Source organism: Macaca fascicularis, chromosome 1 (assembly GCF_037993035.2).
Source record: "Macaca fascicularis isolate 582-1 chromosome 1, T2T-MFA8v1.1".
Taxonomy (NCBI): domain Eukaryota; kingdom Metazoa; phylum Chordata; class Mammalia; order Primates; family Cercopithecidae; genus Macaca; species Macaca fascicularis.
In genome coordinates, this window is record NC_088375.1 from 194,616,315 (window position 1) to 194,631,485 (window position 15,171).

At 43.0% G+C, this 15,171-nt stretch overlaps 1 protein-coding gene across 5 annotated transcripts in view; it reads right to left on the minus strand.

Annotated features, from left to right (window-relative positions):
- The window catches only part of ZMPSTE24 (zinc metallopeptidase STE24), a 46,352-nt gene extending 38,067 nt beyond the window's left edge, over nucleotides 1-8,285 (minus strand). For all 5 annotated transcript variants that reach the window (XR_012421976.1, XR_012421975.1, XM_005543840.4 and 2 more), the window contains exons 1-2: nucleotides 7,973-8,285; nucleotides 5,227-5,373 (exon numbers count right to left, since the gene is read on the minus strand). Coding sequence is in view for 3 of the 5 variants with exons in the window: in XM_005543840.4 (XP_005543897.1) it covers nucleotides 5,227-5,373; nucleotides 7,973-8,095 (270 nt within the window). In the remaining 2 variants the exon portion in view is untranslated. The remainder of the gene's footprint in view (nucleotides 1-5,226; nucleotides 5,374-7,972) is intronic.
- Between the last annotated feature and the right edge of the window lie 6,886 nt (nucleotides 8,286-15,171).

A 15,171-nucleotide genomic window follows, 5' to 3' on the forward strand; every position in this document is an offset into this window, starting at 1 on the left:
TTACTCATCTTTTAGACTGTTAGCAGTACATTGGGTTGGTTTAATATCATGGGTCTCAAATATGGTCTCTGGACAGTAGCAACAGCATCTGGGAATTTCACAGCAATGCAAAGTCTCAGGCCCTACCCCAGATGTACCAAATCAGAAGCTGGAAGTGGGACCCAGCAGTTTCTAGGTAAACCTGATGTATACTAAAGTTTGAAAATCATTGCGTTAATAAATTGTTTTCTTTTTTTAAGAGACAGAGTCTCACTCTGTCACTCAGGCTGGGGAGCAGTGTTACGACCATAGCTTACTGTATTTTTTAACTCCTGGGTTCAAAGGCTCTTCCCATGTCAGCCTCCCAAGTAGCCAGGACTATAGGTATGAGCCACCATACTTGGCTAATTTTAATTTTTTGTACAGATAGAGTATCTCTATGTTGCCCAGGCTGGCCTCAAGCAGTCCTCTCACTGTGGCCTCCCAAAGTGCTGGGACTATAGGCGTGAGCTACTGCACTCAGCCCCAATAAACTGCTTTTCAAAAGGCTCCCCTAACACTACCTCCAAGTATTTCCACTTTACTACAACTAACTCAACCTTAGACATAAACCTTGTTTTCCCAAAAGACACCACTGTCTGACATATGCCCTAGTTGTTGAAGTAATTGACCTGGGATGGTATTTCTTTCAGCCAATTCCCAATACTAATAAATAATGTATAATTGGCCGGGCACGGTGGCTCACGCCTATAATCCCAGCACTTTGGGAGGCCGAGGCGGGTGGATCATGAGGTCAGGAGATCGAGACCATCCTGACTAACAAAGTGAAACCCCATCTCTACTAAAAATACAAAATATTAGCCGGGCGTGATGGCAGGCGCCTGTAGTCCCAGCTACTCAGGAGGCTGAGGCAGGAGAATGGTGTGAACCCAGGAGGTGGAGCTTGCAGTGAGCCGAGATCGCACCACTGCACTCCAGCCTGGGCAACAGAGCGAGACTCTGTCTCAAAAAAAAAAATTAAATAATAATAATAATGTATAATTAAGGACTTATAATGCTTTTAGTAAAGGCTAGAGCAACTATTACTAAAAGTCCAGTATTTAAATGAGCATTAAGGATAGTTTTAATGTGAATTTTGAATGATCTATAAATGCATTTGAAAATCGATACTGCAAACCTTGTTTAGTTTCTTCTGGGGACTGAAAAACAAAGCATGGTGAACTGTACAATGTCTCTATGTTGATAATTTCACTAAGTATGCTCCCAGGGTTGTTCTATGGCAAAATTAATGATCCCAGAAAAAATAATTCCAGTGCTTTGACATATATTATTTCACTACTTTTTTTTTTTTTTTTTTTTGAGACAGGATCTTACTCTGTCACCAGGTGGGGGTACAGTGGTGTGATCACAGCTCACTGCAGCCTCGACCTCCTGGGCTCCAGTAACCCTCCCACCTCAGCCTCCAGGGAGCTGGAACTGCAGGTGCACATCACCACACTCAGCTGATTTTTTAAAAAATTTTTTTGCAGAGATGGGGTATCACTATGTTTCCCAGGCTGGTCTCCAACTCCTGGGCTCAAGTGATCCTCCCACCTGAGCCTCTCAAAATGCTATGATTACAGGATTGAGTCATCATGCCTGGCTTCACTACTACAGTCTTGAAAAGCAGGCAGGGAAAAGGGTATAATCATCTCTATTTAATAGATGAGGCAACCGAAAGTCTTTAACTGAAAGGTTACTTTAACTGAGAGGTTAAAGTAACTTAGCCAAAGAAACCCAATGACTAAGTAATTCCTATGCATTGAGCTTCATTTACATTACCTCACTCACTTAGTCCTTGCCACAAACCATACAAGGTATGGCTTAACATCCACACACTTCTCATTTTATTTTCGTTTATTTTTGAGATGGAGTCTCGCTCTATCACCCACGCTGGAGTACAGTGGTACAATCTCAGCTCACTGCAACCTCCACCTCCTGGGTTCAAGCAATTCTCGTGTCTCAGCCTGCTGAGTAGCTGGGATTACAGGCACGTGCCAAAAGGCCAGGTTAATTTTTGTATTTTTAGTAGAGACAGGGTTTTGCCATGTTGGTCAGGCTGGTCTCAAACTCCTGACCTCAGGTGATCCGCCCCACCTCGGCCTCTCAAAGTGCTGGGAATACAGGCGTGAGCCACTGTACCCAGCCCACTTCTTATTTTAAGGATGAGAAAACTTAGGCTCAAGAAGGTGAAACTGCTCACATAGAAACATGCAAAAATTACAGAAGCAACAATTTAAACTTTTCAACTCTGCCCTACTCTGCTTCCCAACCACTCCATTTCTTCAATGAGCCCTTTATTGGTATCTGTGAGATACTAGAGAAAGTGTCTCAGAGAGGCTGAACATTTTCTGTCTGGATGCAATGTCATATTTATGTGAACAGTGGCAACTATAACTGGCCACACAAGGACTCTATTTAGGTTCTATCAAGTAGAAAGTACTATGGCAAAAAAAAAAAAAAAAAAAAAGTCGAAACTAATCTTCTCACTTGATCTCTGTGATCAAAACATACAAACCTATTAATTTTAATCAAATAGAAATTAATGAACTTGTTTCCAAACAAAACAAGGTTTCAAAGTTACCCAAAATACTCTTCCTGCCAAGCGTAAATGCAGCCACAAAATCCCCAGAGATAAATTTAGCACATTCATGTTGCAGTCTTCAGAGTTTCAAGAATGGTTTTTTCAATGTCATTTTAAAGACTCAGAAGAACAGAGTTTGAAACCCAGTTATACTACTTATTAGCATGTCCCCTGGCCATTAAACATGCAAGCCCTTTAATTTATCCAAGCCTTTGCTTCCTCATCCATAAAAAGGGAATAATAATGCCTATCCTTTCTACTTCACTGTTGTAAACATCAAATAATAAATATAAAAACTATGTATGAAGTGAAAATCATGACAACTATTACTGTTCCCAACCTTAGCCCATCAGTACTGCTTCTAGTTTGAGCCACAGTACATTACAAAGCTCTCACTTTATATACGTATTCTCCCTATTTCTGTTATCTCCTAGAACAAATAGTCACCAACCATAATTACCAAGCTACTGTCTATCTTTTCTGGCACTATTTACCAGGGACAACCAAGGAGATTGAAAATGCTTTTCCTATCATTTTACTATGGCCCTGTAGGGGGTAAAGTCAAAGGACTTCCAAGAAGCAAACATCAGAAAGAGAATAGTGTCTATCTCATCTAATTGCCTTGTCATCATTAAACAGAGAATTCAGACCTTTCAGAGATGAAGAAAAATATGGGAGCTATTAATCAGTATAGAACAAGAACTCTCAGTATTACTTCTTCAGGTAGTGTTGTAAGCTGTTCAACAATTCCTCTGAAACTGGTGAAACAGAAGGGGAAATGTCAGTTGACAAAACAGCAAAACTCAGCTGTCAGACATCGATTGCAGAAAGGAGAGGCAAATACACTTACCAAGCAATGGAGGGAAAACATGCAAAATATTAAATCAAGTTTGGAAGCAGCTAGCTTTTGGGGAGAATAATACATTTAAGATCTTGGATATGCTTAATGTATTTTTTAAAGTTACTATAATTCTTTTTTGAGCTCCCATTAGTCTTTTTTGGACCAAGGCCATTATATAAATACATAAGTAAACTCTCTTTCATCTATTAAAAAAAAAAAGAAAGAATAGTGTCTAAATTAACCACTTCTACTTCCATCTGTCTCTGAAGGATGATTTCCTACTTGTGACCTGTCCCTAACAGAAGAAATGATCAGATAAATTAAGTAAAGCCAAGTCATTATTGAAAAGATTACTTAACAGCAATAGCTGTGTATCCCCAAAGCCAATGAGATTTTGTTTTCCAAATCATTTATTAATTTTTCTAAATACCAAAATTTAACTCTTCTAGAAGCATTGCCATTTTCCATCACCCTGAAGAAATAAGCACAGTTTCTAATAATTTGGATCTAACCACACTAGTCTTATTATTCCATACTTGTTAAGAAAAATTTTGTGATGAGCTAGACAATTCTGTCATTTAACACAGCTACATAAAGCCAGTTTCTTTAACTCACGAAACAATGATGGTATCTGATCATAATTCTTTTAAATTTAGGAATCTTTCTCTTAGTGGTACTAGTGGATCTAAAAGTTCTAGAGAAATGATGATGATGATCAGGATGATAAAAATAATAAAAGTGGCAGGGCACAGTGGCTCATGACTGTAATCCCAGCACTTTGGGAGGACGAGGCAGGCAGATCACGAGGTCAGGAGATTGAGATCATCCTGGCTAACACAGTGAAACTCCATCTCTACTAAAAATACAAAAAAATTAGCCAGGCGTGGTGGTACATGCCTGTAGTCCCAGCTACTCAGGAGGCTAAGGAAGGAGAATCGCTTGAACCCGGAAAGCGGAGGTTGCAGTGAGCCAAGATCGTGCCACTGCACTCCAGTCTGGGTGACAGAGCAAGACAAAAACAAAAACAAAACAAAACAAAAAAGCAACAACAAAAAGAAACCCCACATTATTTCATTCAGTAAATAGGAACTACATGCTGATTACATGCCATGCACTAGGTATAAAATGATGAACAAGACCTTAAAGTACTATTTCTTTAAGGAACTACCAGTCTGCCAATTAAACAGTCAAATCAGGCCAGGCACAGTGGCTCATGCCTGTAATCCCAGCACTTTGAGAGGGCGTGGTGGAATGCAACTGTAGTCCCAGCTACTCAAGAGGCTGAGATGGGAGGATCATTTGCGCCTGGGAAGCAGAGGTTGCAGTGAGCCAAGATCATGCTACTGTACTTCAGCCTGGGTGACAGAGCGAGACCGTGCCGGAAGAAAAAAAAAAATCCAGGCAAATTCAACATAATGCGGTAAGTACTCTGACAGGAATAATGATAGGATGCTACCCTACCCACATTCATCAGGCAGGGAGTTTCAATTGGTTTCTTGGAAGACATGACATCTCAGCTGGATCCTAATGGAAGAGGATCTTTTTTCTACCTGGCTTCAGGGTAATAGTTCCCATATTCTATAGTTTTAAACTGACTAAGCAGTTGTGTTTCTGTTTTTTTTGCTCCACAGCCATTACTACCAATAACAAAGGTTAAGAAAGCATGCTGGGACTTGTAAGTGTGGCACCCTCTTTTGTGTTACAAAAATATGAAAATGAAAACAACCATTATGAAGTATTAAACAATTTGACAGACTGTCTCTCCAAGAAGTAAATTACTCACAGTGCCTTCAATCTCTGAATAGAGTCCTGACCAGAAGCTGAAAGTGCTTTTATCCAGTTGATACAGTCGAGATTTCTCAAATGTTTCAGAATCCATGATCTGTCCTAATTCTGGTGGTACATGAGTTGTTGTTTTATATATTCTTCTCTGAAATATTTTAAAGAAAACACTTAAGTGAAACAGTCGATTATTACAATAGTCATTTATGATCAAACATTGAATGGTTTATGGCTTGCCACTTATTTCTGTTGAATTTGCTTTATACCTACACAAATATTGCACTTGATCAAATACATTAACCACTGAAATGACTGATGCAGGAAAATAAAAGCAGAACAAGAGAACCTGAGGTTAGCTGACTGGTAAAACTATAATCAGGGTTGTCACCACACTTCAGTTTGTATATGTAAACCAAAGTTGTAACATCACAACTTTGTAACACATACTACTCATTCTAGGTTTACATACCTCCTATAATATGGAAAACAAACTCATGGAAAGGAGAAGCACACATGCTAACCGTGAGTATGAACAGATACTGAGGCTGCTCATTAAATTTGGTCCTAAATGCCAGAAACTTGAGGAGTACCAGATGGAAACATATCAGGTCTGTGAGAAAAGAGCAACTTTCAGTCAGGCACACTGGGTCACGCCTGTAATTCCAGCACTTTGGAAGGCACGGGCAGGATTCCTTGAGCCCAGGATTTCGAGACTGGCCTGAGCAATGTGGTGAAATCCTGTCTCTACAAAAAATACAAAAATTAGCAGAGTGTGGTGGTGTGCACCTGTGGTCCCAGCTACTTGGGAGGCTGAGGTGGGAGGATCACCTGAGCCTGGGAGGCAGAGGTTGCAGTAAGCCCATATTGTGCCACAGCACTACACCCTGGGTGACAGAGACTCTATCTCTTTAGGAGAAAGATCAACTTTCTCATTATACTAAATTCTAAAAGGTAAGGGTAATTTCAGTTCAGGAAATGTAATACAGAGAATGGATACCAAACAAAATAATGGGCCACTACAACATGCTTTCCCTATATATTGTTGTGTGCCAATAAAAGCTGAGGGCAGGTAGAGCACGGTGGCTCACGCCTGTAATCCCAGCCCTTTGGGAGGTCGAGGCAGCAGGATGACTTGAGTCCAGGAACTCCACACCAGCCCGGGCAACAGCTCTATAAAACAATCAAAAAATTAGCCGGGTACAGTGAGCCGCACCTGTGGTCCTAGCTACTCAGAAGGCTGAGGTGGAGGTGGAGGGGTCGTTTGAGCCCAGGAGTTCGAGGCTGCCGTGAGCTATGATGATGCTATTGCTCTTGAGCCTGGGTGGCAGAGTGAGCCCCTGTCTCTGAATAAAATAAATAAATATTCTATCCCGGCCAAGATGGTGAAACCCCATCTCTACTAAAAATACAAAAATTAGCTGGGCATGGTGGCACGTGCCTGTAATCCCAGCTACTCGGGATGCTGAGGCAGGAGAATCACTTGAACCAGTGAGCCGAGATCGCGCCACTGTACTCCAGCCTGGCGACAGAGCTAGACTCCGTCTAAAATGAAATAAATAAATAAAGATTAAAAATAAACAAATAAAAGTTTAGATCTCTAATTCATGGTTATCTCAGGTAAATTGTTAACTTTCACTTTCTATTTTACCATTTTTTTTTTTTTTTTTTTTTTGAGACGGAGTCTCACGCTGTTGCCCAGGCTGGAGTGCAATGGCTCGGCTCACTGCAAGCTCCGCCTCCCGGGTTCCCGCCATTCTCCTGCCTCAGCCTCCTGAGTAGGGACTACAGGCGCCCGGCACCGCGCCCGGCTAATTTTTTGTATTTTTAGTAGAGACGGGGTTTCACTGTGGTCTCGATCTCCTGACCTTGTGATCCGCCCGCCTCGGCCTCCCAAAGTGCTGGGATTACAGGCTTGAGCCACCGCGCCCGGCCTATTTTACCATTTTAATACTTTAAACTAAAATGATGATTTTATAGAAAATGAGAAATATATATATTTTTTTAATTTTATTTTTTTTGAGACCGAGTTTCACTCTTGTCACCCAGGTTGGAGTGCAGTGGTGCAATCTCAGCTCAAGCGATTCGCCTGCCTCAGCCTCCCAAATAGCTGGGACTACAGGTGCACGCCACCACACCCGGCTAATTTTTCTATTTTTAGTAGAGAGGGGTTTTTGCCACGTTGGTCAGGCTGGTCTTGAACTCCTGACCTCAGGTGATCCACCTGCCTCGCGGCCTCCCAAAGTGCTGGGATTACAGGCATGAGATACCGCGCCCAGCCCGATAAGTTTTGTTTTGTTTTGTTTTGTTTTCAGCAGAAATAATATATGCTCTTTAAGGGCGCAAGTTCTTGGAAGGACTGCAAAATCCTATGGTTAGGCATGATTACATAAATGTCATGAGGAAGTTGGGTGTCTAAATCCTTTTGAAGGCTTATTCCAAAGATAAAGGAGGCCAAGTCTGGGCCCAAGGATCCCAAGGAAGCTGCAGGGAGGGCACAAGAGCCCAAGCCTTCCTCCAGGCCCTAACGGGATTAGGTCCCATGATAACGTTACAGAAAACTTCTCTGACGCACCAAGATCCCCCTCAAAGCCACAGCCCGCCATCGGACCAAGTTACCAGACTCAGCAGGGACCACAGAGACAAGACTGGCGCAGGGACTGGAGCAATCAAGAGTCTCAGGGTCGAAGTCAAGGCTAGTCCAGGGCTGGCCGGGTGTGGGGGTCAGGTTGGACCCTGTCTAGGCTCACCTGCCGCTGTGCTAAGAAGGTCTCCCAAAGATACACTGTCCAGGAGAAGAGCAGCACGGCTCCGAAGATACGCTTTTCGGCCGGTATCTCCCACAAAGCGTCCAGCGATGCCCACATCCCCATGGCCACCCGGTTCCGCCGGCTCCTTCAGCATGCACCGGTGCCACACCGACACTCGTCCCCTCAGAGCGTCCCCGCGGTGTCACAGCGATATCCGTTCTTTCCGAGGGCCCCTATTCCGATACCCGCCCCCATCCCTCCCTCTGCGCGCTGCTGGCAGTGTCACAGACACACTCTTCCCTTTGCAGACTCTACCCAGTCCCTCCTAGTTTCTACAGAAAAGCCCCAGCCCCACCTTCCTCACTTCCGGCCCAAAGAGGGCGGAGACCCAGACGCCAAGTTCCCGGACCTGCTGAGCTGTGTTGCATCAACATTCTTCCCCCACCTCTTGACGCTGGGTTCCGGTCTAGGGTTCTGGCTTTCCTCCTGGGCCCGTGAACGCGGCGATGTTCTTGGCTTTCTAATCTCCAGAGCCGCAGTTCCATCCCCCTGGGTCAGCGGCTTACCTTGACTGGGCTGCAGTATCTGCCCTCCTTCCCCCAACAAGGCGACAGGTAGTCGGGGCTGGGGCCGGACTGAGTGGACCGCGGCTCCCGCCTGAGGTGGCTTGGAAGGACGCGACAGCAGCCGATTTCCCAGTCTCTAAAAATCGTGCCTCTGAATTACAGCTAACTCAAAAGCGAGACCAGGCATTAGAAATGGAGTCTTTTGGCCAGTATTGGGGTGTTCGGAATTCAAGCGTATGAGAGAATTCAAGCGTTTGAAAATCTCGTCTCAACCACCCCAAGTGTAGTCAGAGGCGGCGTTTTCCCTGCGAGAGTGCCCTGGAACAAAGCAAGGATCTCGTGGGTTAGACATACCTGAAATGAAAGCGTCTTACTTTAGGGCACAAATTTGCATCAGTAAGGCGCAATGCCATTTCTCTCTTGGAATTCAGAAGTGAAATATGGTGACTGGGACACCTGTACATTTCTTTGACTTAAAAAGTGAAGTCAATTATTCTGACCGAAAGTTAATCTGATGATTAATTGGTTAAACATACTATCGTTGCTAATTAGCATAATTATTTACAATAAAGTGAGCTAAATAGCTACAACTAAAATATATTTAAATTACTGTGATATTGTGATGCTAAAAATGTATTGAAATTAATATCTTGAATTTCTCAACCCTGCCTAAATGCCTCTGAGAGTAATTAGTATAATTAAAAGTCACTAGAGAAAGTGGATGACTCTAATAATAGGATAACAAATTCTTTTCAAGTCAGATGGTTTCCAGTTCTTTGCTTTCAACAAAATTAATGGTAGCCCTATTGAATTGTCAGCTGATGAAGGAACACTGTTTGGTTTTTGGCATGCAACTCAGAAAGAAACCAAACGATTGATTGACATTCTTACAACAAAACTACTAGCATTCTCACCTATTTGTTTATGTAAAACTATTTCTCAGCACTTGTATCTGTGAAAACAACAGAATTGAAACTGAACCCTGTTAATCCATCAGTAGGAAGTATTCATCCAGATAAATGAATTAATTGGTGGGTCAGCCCCATCTATCTGACTAAGAGATGTGTTCCCAATAGAATTTCACCTTTTATAACTACGTATTATCGATATTTGTAATCGTGTCATTTTGATCCATTATATACTGAAGATTATTGTGATGATTACTCGCTTCAGAAGAATTCCAGTGTAGAGCCATAAAGTTACAGGAAATTTTTTTAAAGTTTACTACATGTCGTATTTTTATTGCCAAGAAGTGATCAATAAAAGGTTGTTCAGACATCAAAGTATTACATTTGAATAACATTTTTTTTGTTAGAGTACAATCTAAATATGTTAGAGATAATAAAAGAACAATGTTGAAGAGCTCATTAGTGTATGTTTTAATGGATAATGTGGTTATTCAGTTATATAGATTCTCTTGGATACATTATAAAGAGTGATTTAACAGTTTTTAAAATTCTTTATCTTGAAAAGAACAGTTTTATCTTAAAATGTCAGTATTTATAATTTGCAAGAATTTACATCTATTGCAACTATTTGAATTTATGATGAAACCTGTTAGATACCAACTTAAAAATATGAGGGGTAAACACTTTTTCAAAATTTTCTCTCCCTCAGGCCATCATTGCTATGCCCTCTTCACTCTTGTCTTCAGCTGTCTTTGAGTCCAAAGCCTCACAGGAGCTTCTACCACCCAAGTTTTGTGGCTAAGGGCACAGGTTTAGAGTCAAGCTGCTTGATTGCCAGCCATGGCTGCACCATGTATTAGCAAGTTATTTAATCTGTCTGTGCATCAGATCCTCCTCAGTAACATGAGAATAACATAGTATGTACTTACTTTCTTGTATTGTTAAGATCAAATGAGAAAATTCATGTAAAGCTCCTAGCAATGTAGATGGCTCTGAGTGCCCAATAAAGGTTAGCTACTACTTGGGAGGGGGGCATCATAGCATTGATCGGTCACCATGTGTCTGAAGAGATAGGAAAGTAGGAGGCCCAGGTTTCAAAAAGCCAAGACTGACTGGAATTCATTCATTCAATCAATACTGAATGTCTGTGAAATGCCAGATGCATTTCCGGGTGCCACGGATATAGCAGTGAACCAAAGCCCCTCTCCTGGAGCTTACATTCTTAGCTGGGGTGGATGCAGTGTTTTATAAATAATAAGCAAATATTTAATAGTAAAAGTGGGCCGGGTGCGGTGGCTCAAGCCTGTAATCCCAGCACTTTGGGAGGCCGAGACGGGCGGATCACGAGGTCAGGAGATCGAGACCATCCTGGCTAACACGGTGAAACCCCGTCTCTACTAAAAAATACAAAAAACTAGCCGGGCGAAGTGGCGGGCGCCTGTAGTCCCAGCTACTCGGGAGGCTGAGGCAGGAGAATGGCTGGAACCCGGGAGGCGGAGCTTGCAGTGAGCTGAGATCCGGCCACAGCACTCCAGCCTGGGTGACAGAGCGAGACTCCGTCTCAAAAAAAAAAAAAAAAAAAAAAAAAAAAAAAAAAGTAAAAGTGGAAGTGGTGATAAGTGCTATGAAGAAAAAGCAGTAAAAAGGCAATACAGCATGTTGGTGTGAGGGGTGCTGCTTTACATAAGTTGGTCAAGGAAGCCTTCTCAGATTAACTGGCATTTGAGACCCCCCAAAAAAGTAAGAGAAGAAGCCATGTGGATATCTGAGGAAACTGCCAGTCAGAGTGAAGAGCAAGTGCAAAGGCCCTGAGATTGGCCAGTGCTTATCGTATCTGAGGAATGGCAAGAGGCTGTGGAAAGAGTAAGGAAGACGGGGAGTACAGATCCATGCCATCATGCAGTCTTTTAGTTAAAAGACTTTTACTTAGAATGAAAGAAGAAGCCATTGCAGGATTTTGAGCAGAGCATTGCAGAATTTTCAGCAGACAATCCTCACTACAACTTGGAGAGTAAATTTAATGGGGAATGGAAGGAGGGAGTGCAGTTGGGAGGCCATTTCAGGAATCCAGATGATTTAGCAGTTGCCAAGGATATCAGGAAAAAAAAAAAAAAAAAAAAAACAGGTGAGAGATGGTAGTGCAGACTAATGTGGTGGCAGTGGAGAACTAGTGAGTTATGGAAAGTGAATAATCACTTGTTTCTCTTTTCAGAAAGACAGTGCTAATAGAAGGGCTGACCCATGTGGAGTCTGAAAATGGGAACCTCAAAACAGGCTGTTGGCAGGCTTTTGCTAAAGGAGAAAGACTGGCAGGGTGTGTTGACTCACACCTGTAATCTCAGTTCTTTGGGAGGCCAAGGTGGGATAATTGCTTGAGTGCAGGAGTTCGAGACCAGCCAAGGCAACACAGTGAGACTTCATCTCTATAAAAATAAATAAAGGGGCCGGGCGCGGTGGCTCACACCTGTAATCCCAGCACTTTGGGAAGCCGAGGCAGGAGGATCATGAGGTAACACGGTGAAACCCCATCTCTACTAAAAATACAAAAAATTAGCCAGGCGTGGTGGCGGGCACCTGTAGTCCCAGCTACTCAGGAGGCTGAAGCAGGAGAATGGCGTGAACCCGGGAGGCGGAGCTTGCAGTGAACCGAGATTGCGCCACTGCACTTCAGCCTGGGTAACAGAGCAAGACTCCGTCTCACAAATAAATAAATAAATAAATAAATAAATAAATAAATAAAGGAAAATGACTGAATTTGAAGGATAAAGATGATTATCCCTAGAGTGATAGACATTGCTGTAGGGTAGTCCATCTACCCTAAGCTATATGATACAGTTGCTCTCTCAAGTTTTTCCCCTATCTTGCCTTGATTCTCTGCTTACCAAACATTCAAGGTCCCTTAACTAAAGCCCTGGCCATAAGTGCTCAGGCCCCAAGAAAAGAATGATCCCCCTTGGCTGGGCATAGTGGCTCACGTCTGTAATCCTAACAGTTTGGGAGGCCGAGGGGGGTGGGTCACTTGAGGCCAGGAGTTTGAAACCAGCCTGGCCAACATAGCAAAACCCTAAAAATACAAAAAATAGCTATTGGATACTATGTTCACTGCCTGGGTGACAGATTCAGTTGAAGCTCAGAGCATCATGCAATATATCCATGTAACACACCTGCACTTGTACCCCCAAATCTAAAATAAATAATTTAAAAAAACAAAAAACAAAAGAAAAAAAAACAGGCATGGTAGTGGGTGCCTATAATTCAGAGGCTGAGGCAGGAGAATTGCTTGAACCCGGGAGGCGGAGGTTGTAGTGAGCAGAGATCATGCCACTGTACTCCAGCCTGGTTTACCCTAACAAGAACAGCTGTTATTTGTTTTGCATCTAGCTCATTCTGCTTTCTAGCTCATACGTTCTATCTCTCATATAGGCTACTAATTCTGTGTTACTCTGTTAAAAAAGAACAAAAACAAAAACCCTATAATGGTCCATTTCTGACAGTATAAAGCCCAAACTATATGGTATGACCTTCAAGGTCCTTCATTACCTGACATCAGTCTACTCTTCAAAATCCTTCTGTTTTTGGCCGGGCGCGGTGGCTCACACCTGTAATCCCAGCACTTTGGGAGGCTGAAGCGGGTGGATCATGAGGTCAGGAGATCGAGACCATCCTGGCTAACACAGTGAAACCCCGTCTCTACTAAAAATACAAAAAATTAGCCAGGTGTGGTGGCAGTCGCCTATAATCCCAGCTACTCAGGAGGCTGAGGCAGGAGAATCGCTTGAACCTGGGAGGCAGAGGTTGCAGTGAGCTGAGATCGCTCCACTGCACTCCAGCCTGGGCAACAAGAGCAAAACTCTGTCTCAAAAAAGAAATAATAATAATAAAATAAAAATATACTTCCGGCCGGGCGCGGTGGCTCAAGCCTGTAATCCCAGCACTTTGGGAGGCCGAGATGGGCGGATCACGAGGTCAGGAGATCGAGACCATCCTGGCTAACACGGTGAAACCCCGTCTCTACTAAAAAAAAAAAATACAAAAAACTAGCCGGGCGAGGTGGCGGGCGCCTGTAGTCCCAGCTACTCGGGAGGCTGAGGCAGGAGAATGGCGTGAACCCAGGAGGCGGAGCTTGCAGTGAGCTGAGATCCGGCCACTGCACTCCAGCCTGGGCGACAGAGCGAGACTCCGTCTCAAAAAAAAAAAAAAAAAAAAAAAAAAAAAATATATATATATATATATATATATATATACTTCCATGATGATCCCCCTCGGGAATAATATCTTCCATTTCTTTGTCTGCCTATGTAATCATTTATGGGACACCTCAATATCACTTCCTTTGCGAAGCCTTTCCTGGCCCCACCCTGTATTCACCCACCTGTTTTTGTATTTAGTACCTGATACGGGGAAGTCTCATCCAGGGGTGGCATTTTAACTCCAGTGGATCAGGTGGAAATTACAAATGGTCAAGATTACCCTTCCCTTAGGAAGATGCCACTTTGGAGCCTGCTCTCTCTTTCTCTCTCTCTCTCTCTCTATAATATATATTATATAATATTTATATATAAATATAAATATGTATATATGTATATATAACACATATATAAATATGTATATAATATTTATATATAAATATAATATGTATATATATATTTTTAGACAAGGTCTCACTGTGCCATCCAGGCTGCTTGCTGCAGCAATCTCCTAGGCTCAAGTGACCCTCCTGCTTCAGCCTCCTGAGTAGCTGGGACTGCAGGCATGCACCACCACACCCAACTAATTTTTTTGATTTTTTGTAGACATAAGGTGACAGAGCGAGACTCTGACTCAAAAAAAAAGTTATGACCCCACTGTATTATAATTCCCTGGTCTGAAATTACTTGTCTGTCTAGCCAAACTGAGTGCTACTGAAGCACTCAGGAAAGATTCCTAGGGATTATCACAATGCTTAGCATAGAGTAGGTATCAGTAAAAGTTGGATAAAGTCAGTCTCCTTTATGTCAGTCTGTATCTACTCCCACCCTTGCCCACTTTTGAGTAATTATTGCAGGAGACCCCTGGACTGCATATATACCTTTAGGCCAAAGACCAGCACAGAGGTCAGCCTACCTCTAAAGGACAGTCCATTGCAGGGCCCTCAAACAGAACTTTCCTCCTTTTTTTTTTTTTTTTGTTTTTTTGGTTTTTTGGTTTTTTTTTTTTGAGAGGGAGTCTCCCTGTGTCTCCCAGGCTGGAGCGCAGTGGTGCTATCTTGACTCACTGTAAGCTCCGCCTCCCAGGTTCACGCCATTCTCCTACCTCAGCCTCCTGAGTAGCTGGGACTACAGGCGCCCGCCACCATGCCCGGCTAATTTTTGTATTTTCAGTAGAGACGGGGTTTCACCGTGTTAGCCAGGATGGTCTTGACCTCCTGACCTTGTGATCCGCCCGCCTTGGCCTCCCAAAGTGCTGGGATTACAGGCGTGAACCACCATGCCCACCCCCTACTTTTTATTGTATTTAGTCTAACCTTGTCGTCATGGACCTCAAGGCCATACACCTGACCACCCTCCCTTCTCTTTCTACAGCCTTAGATTCCAGCTCAGCTATCCTCTCCCCTCTATGGCAGCTTATGGTCTCCAGCCTGCTGAGTGTACACCACAATCCTAGAGACATTTTAAACTACCACTGTATCCCACTTTACCCCACCATACATACAAGTAGAGTTCAGCGCTACTAAATAGAGAGCCAG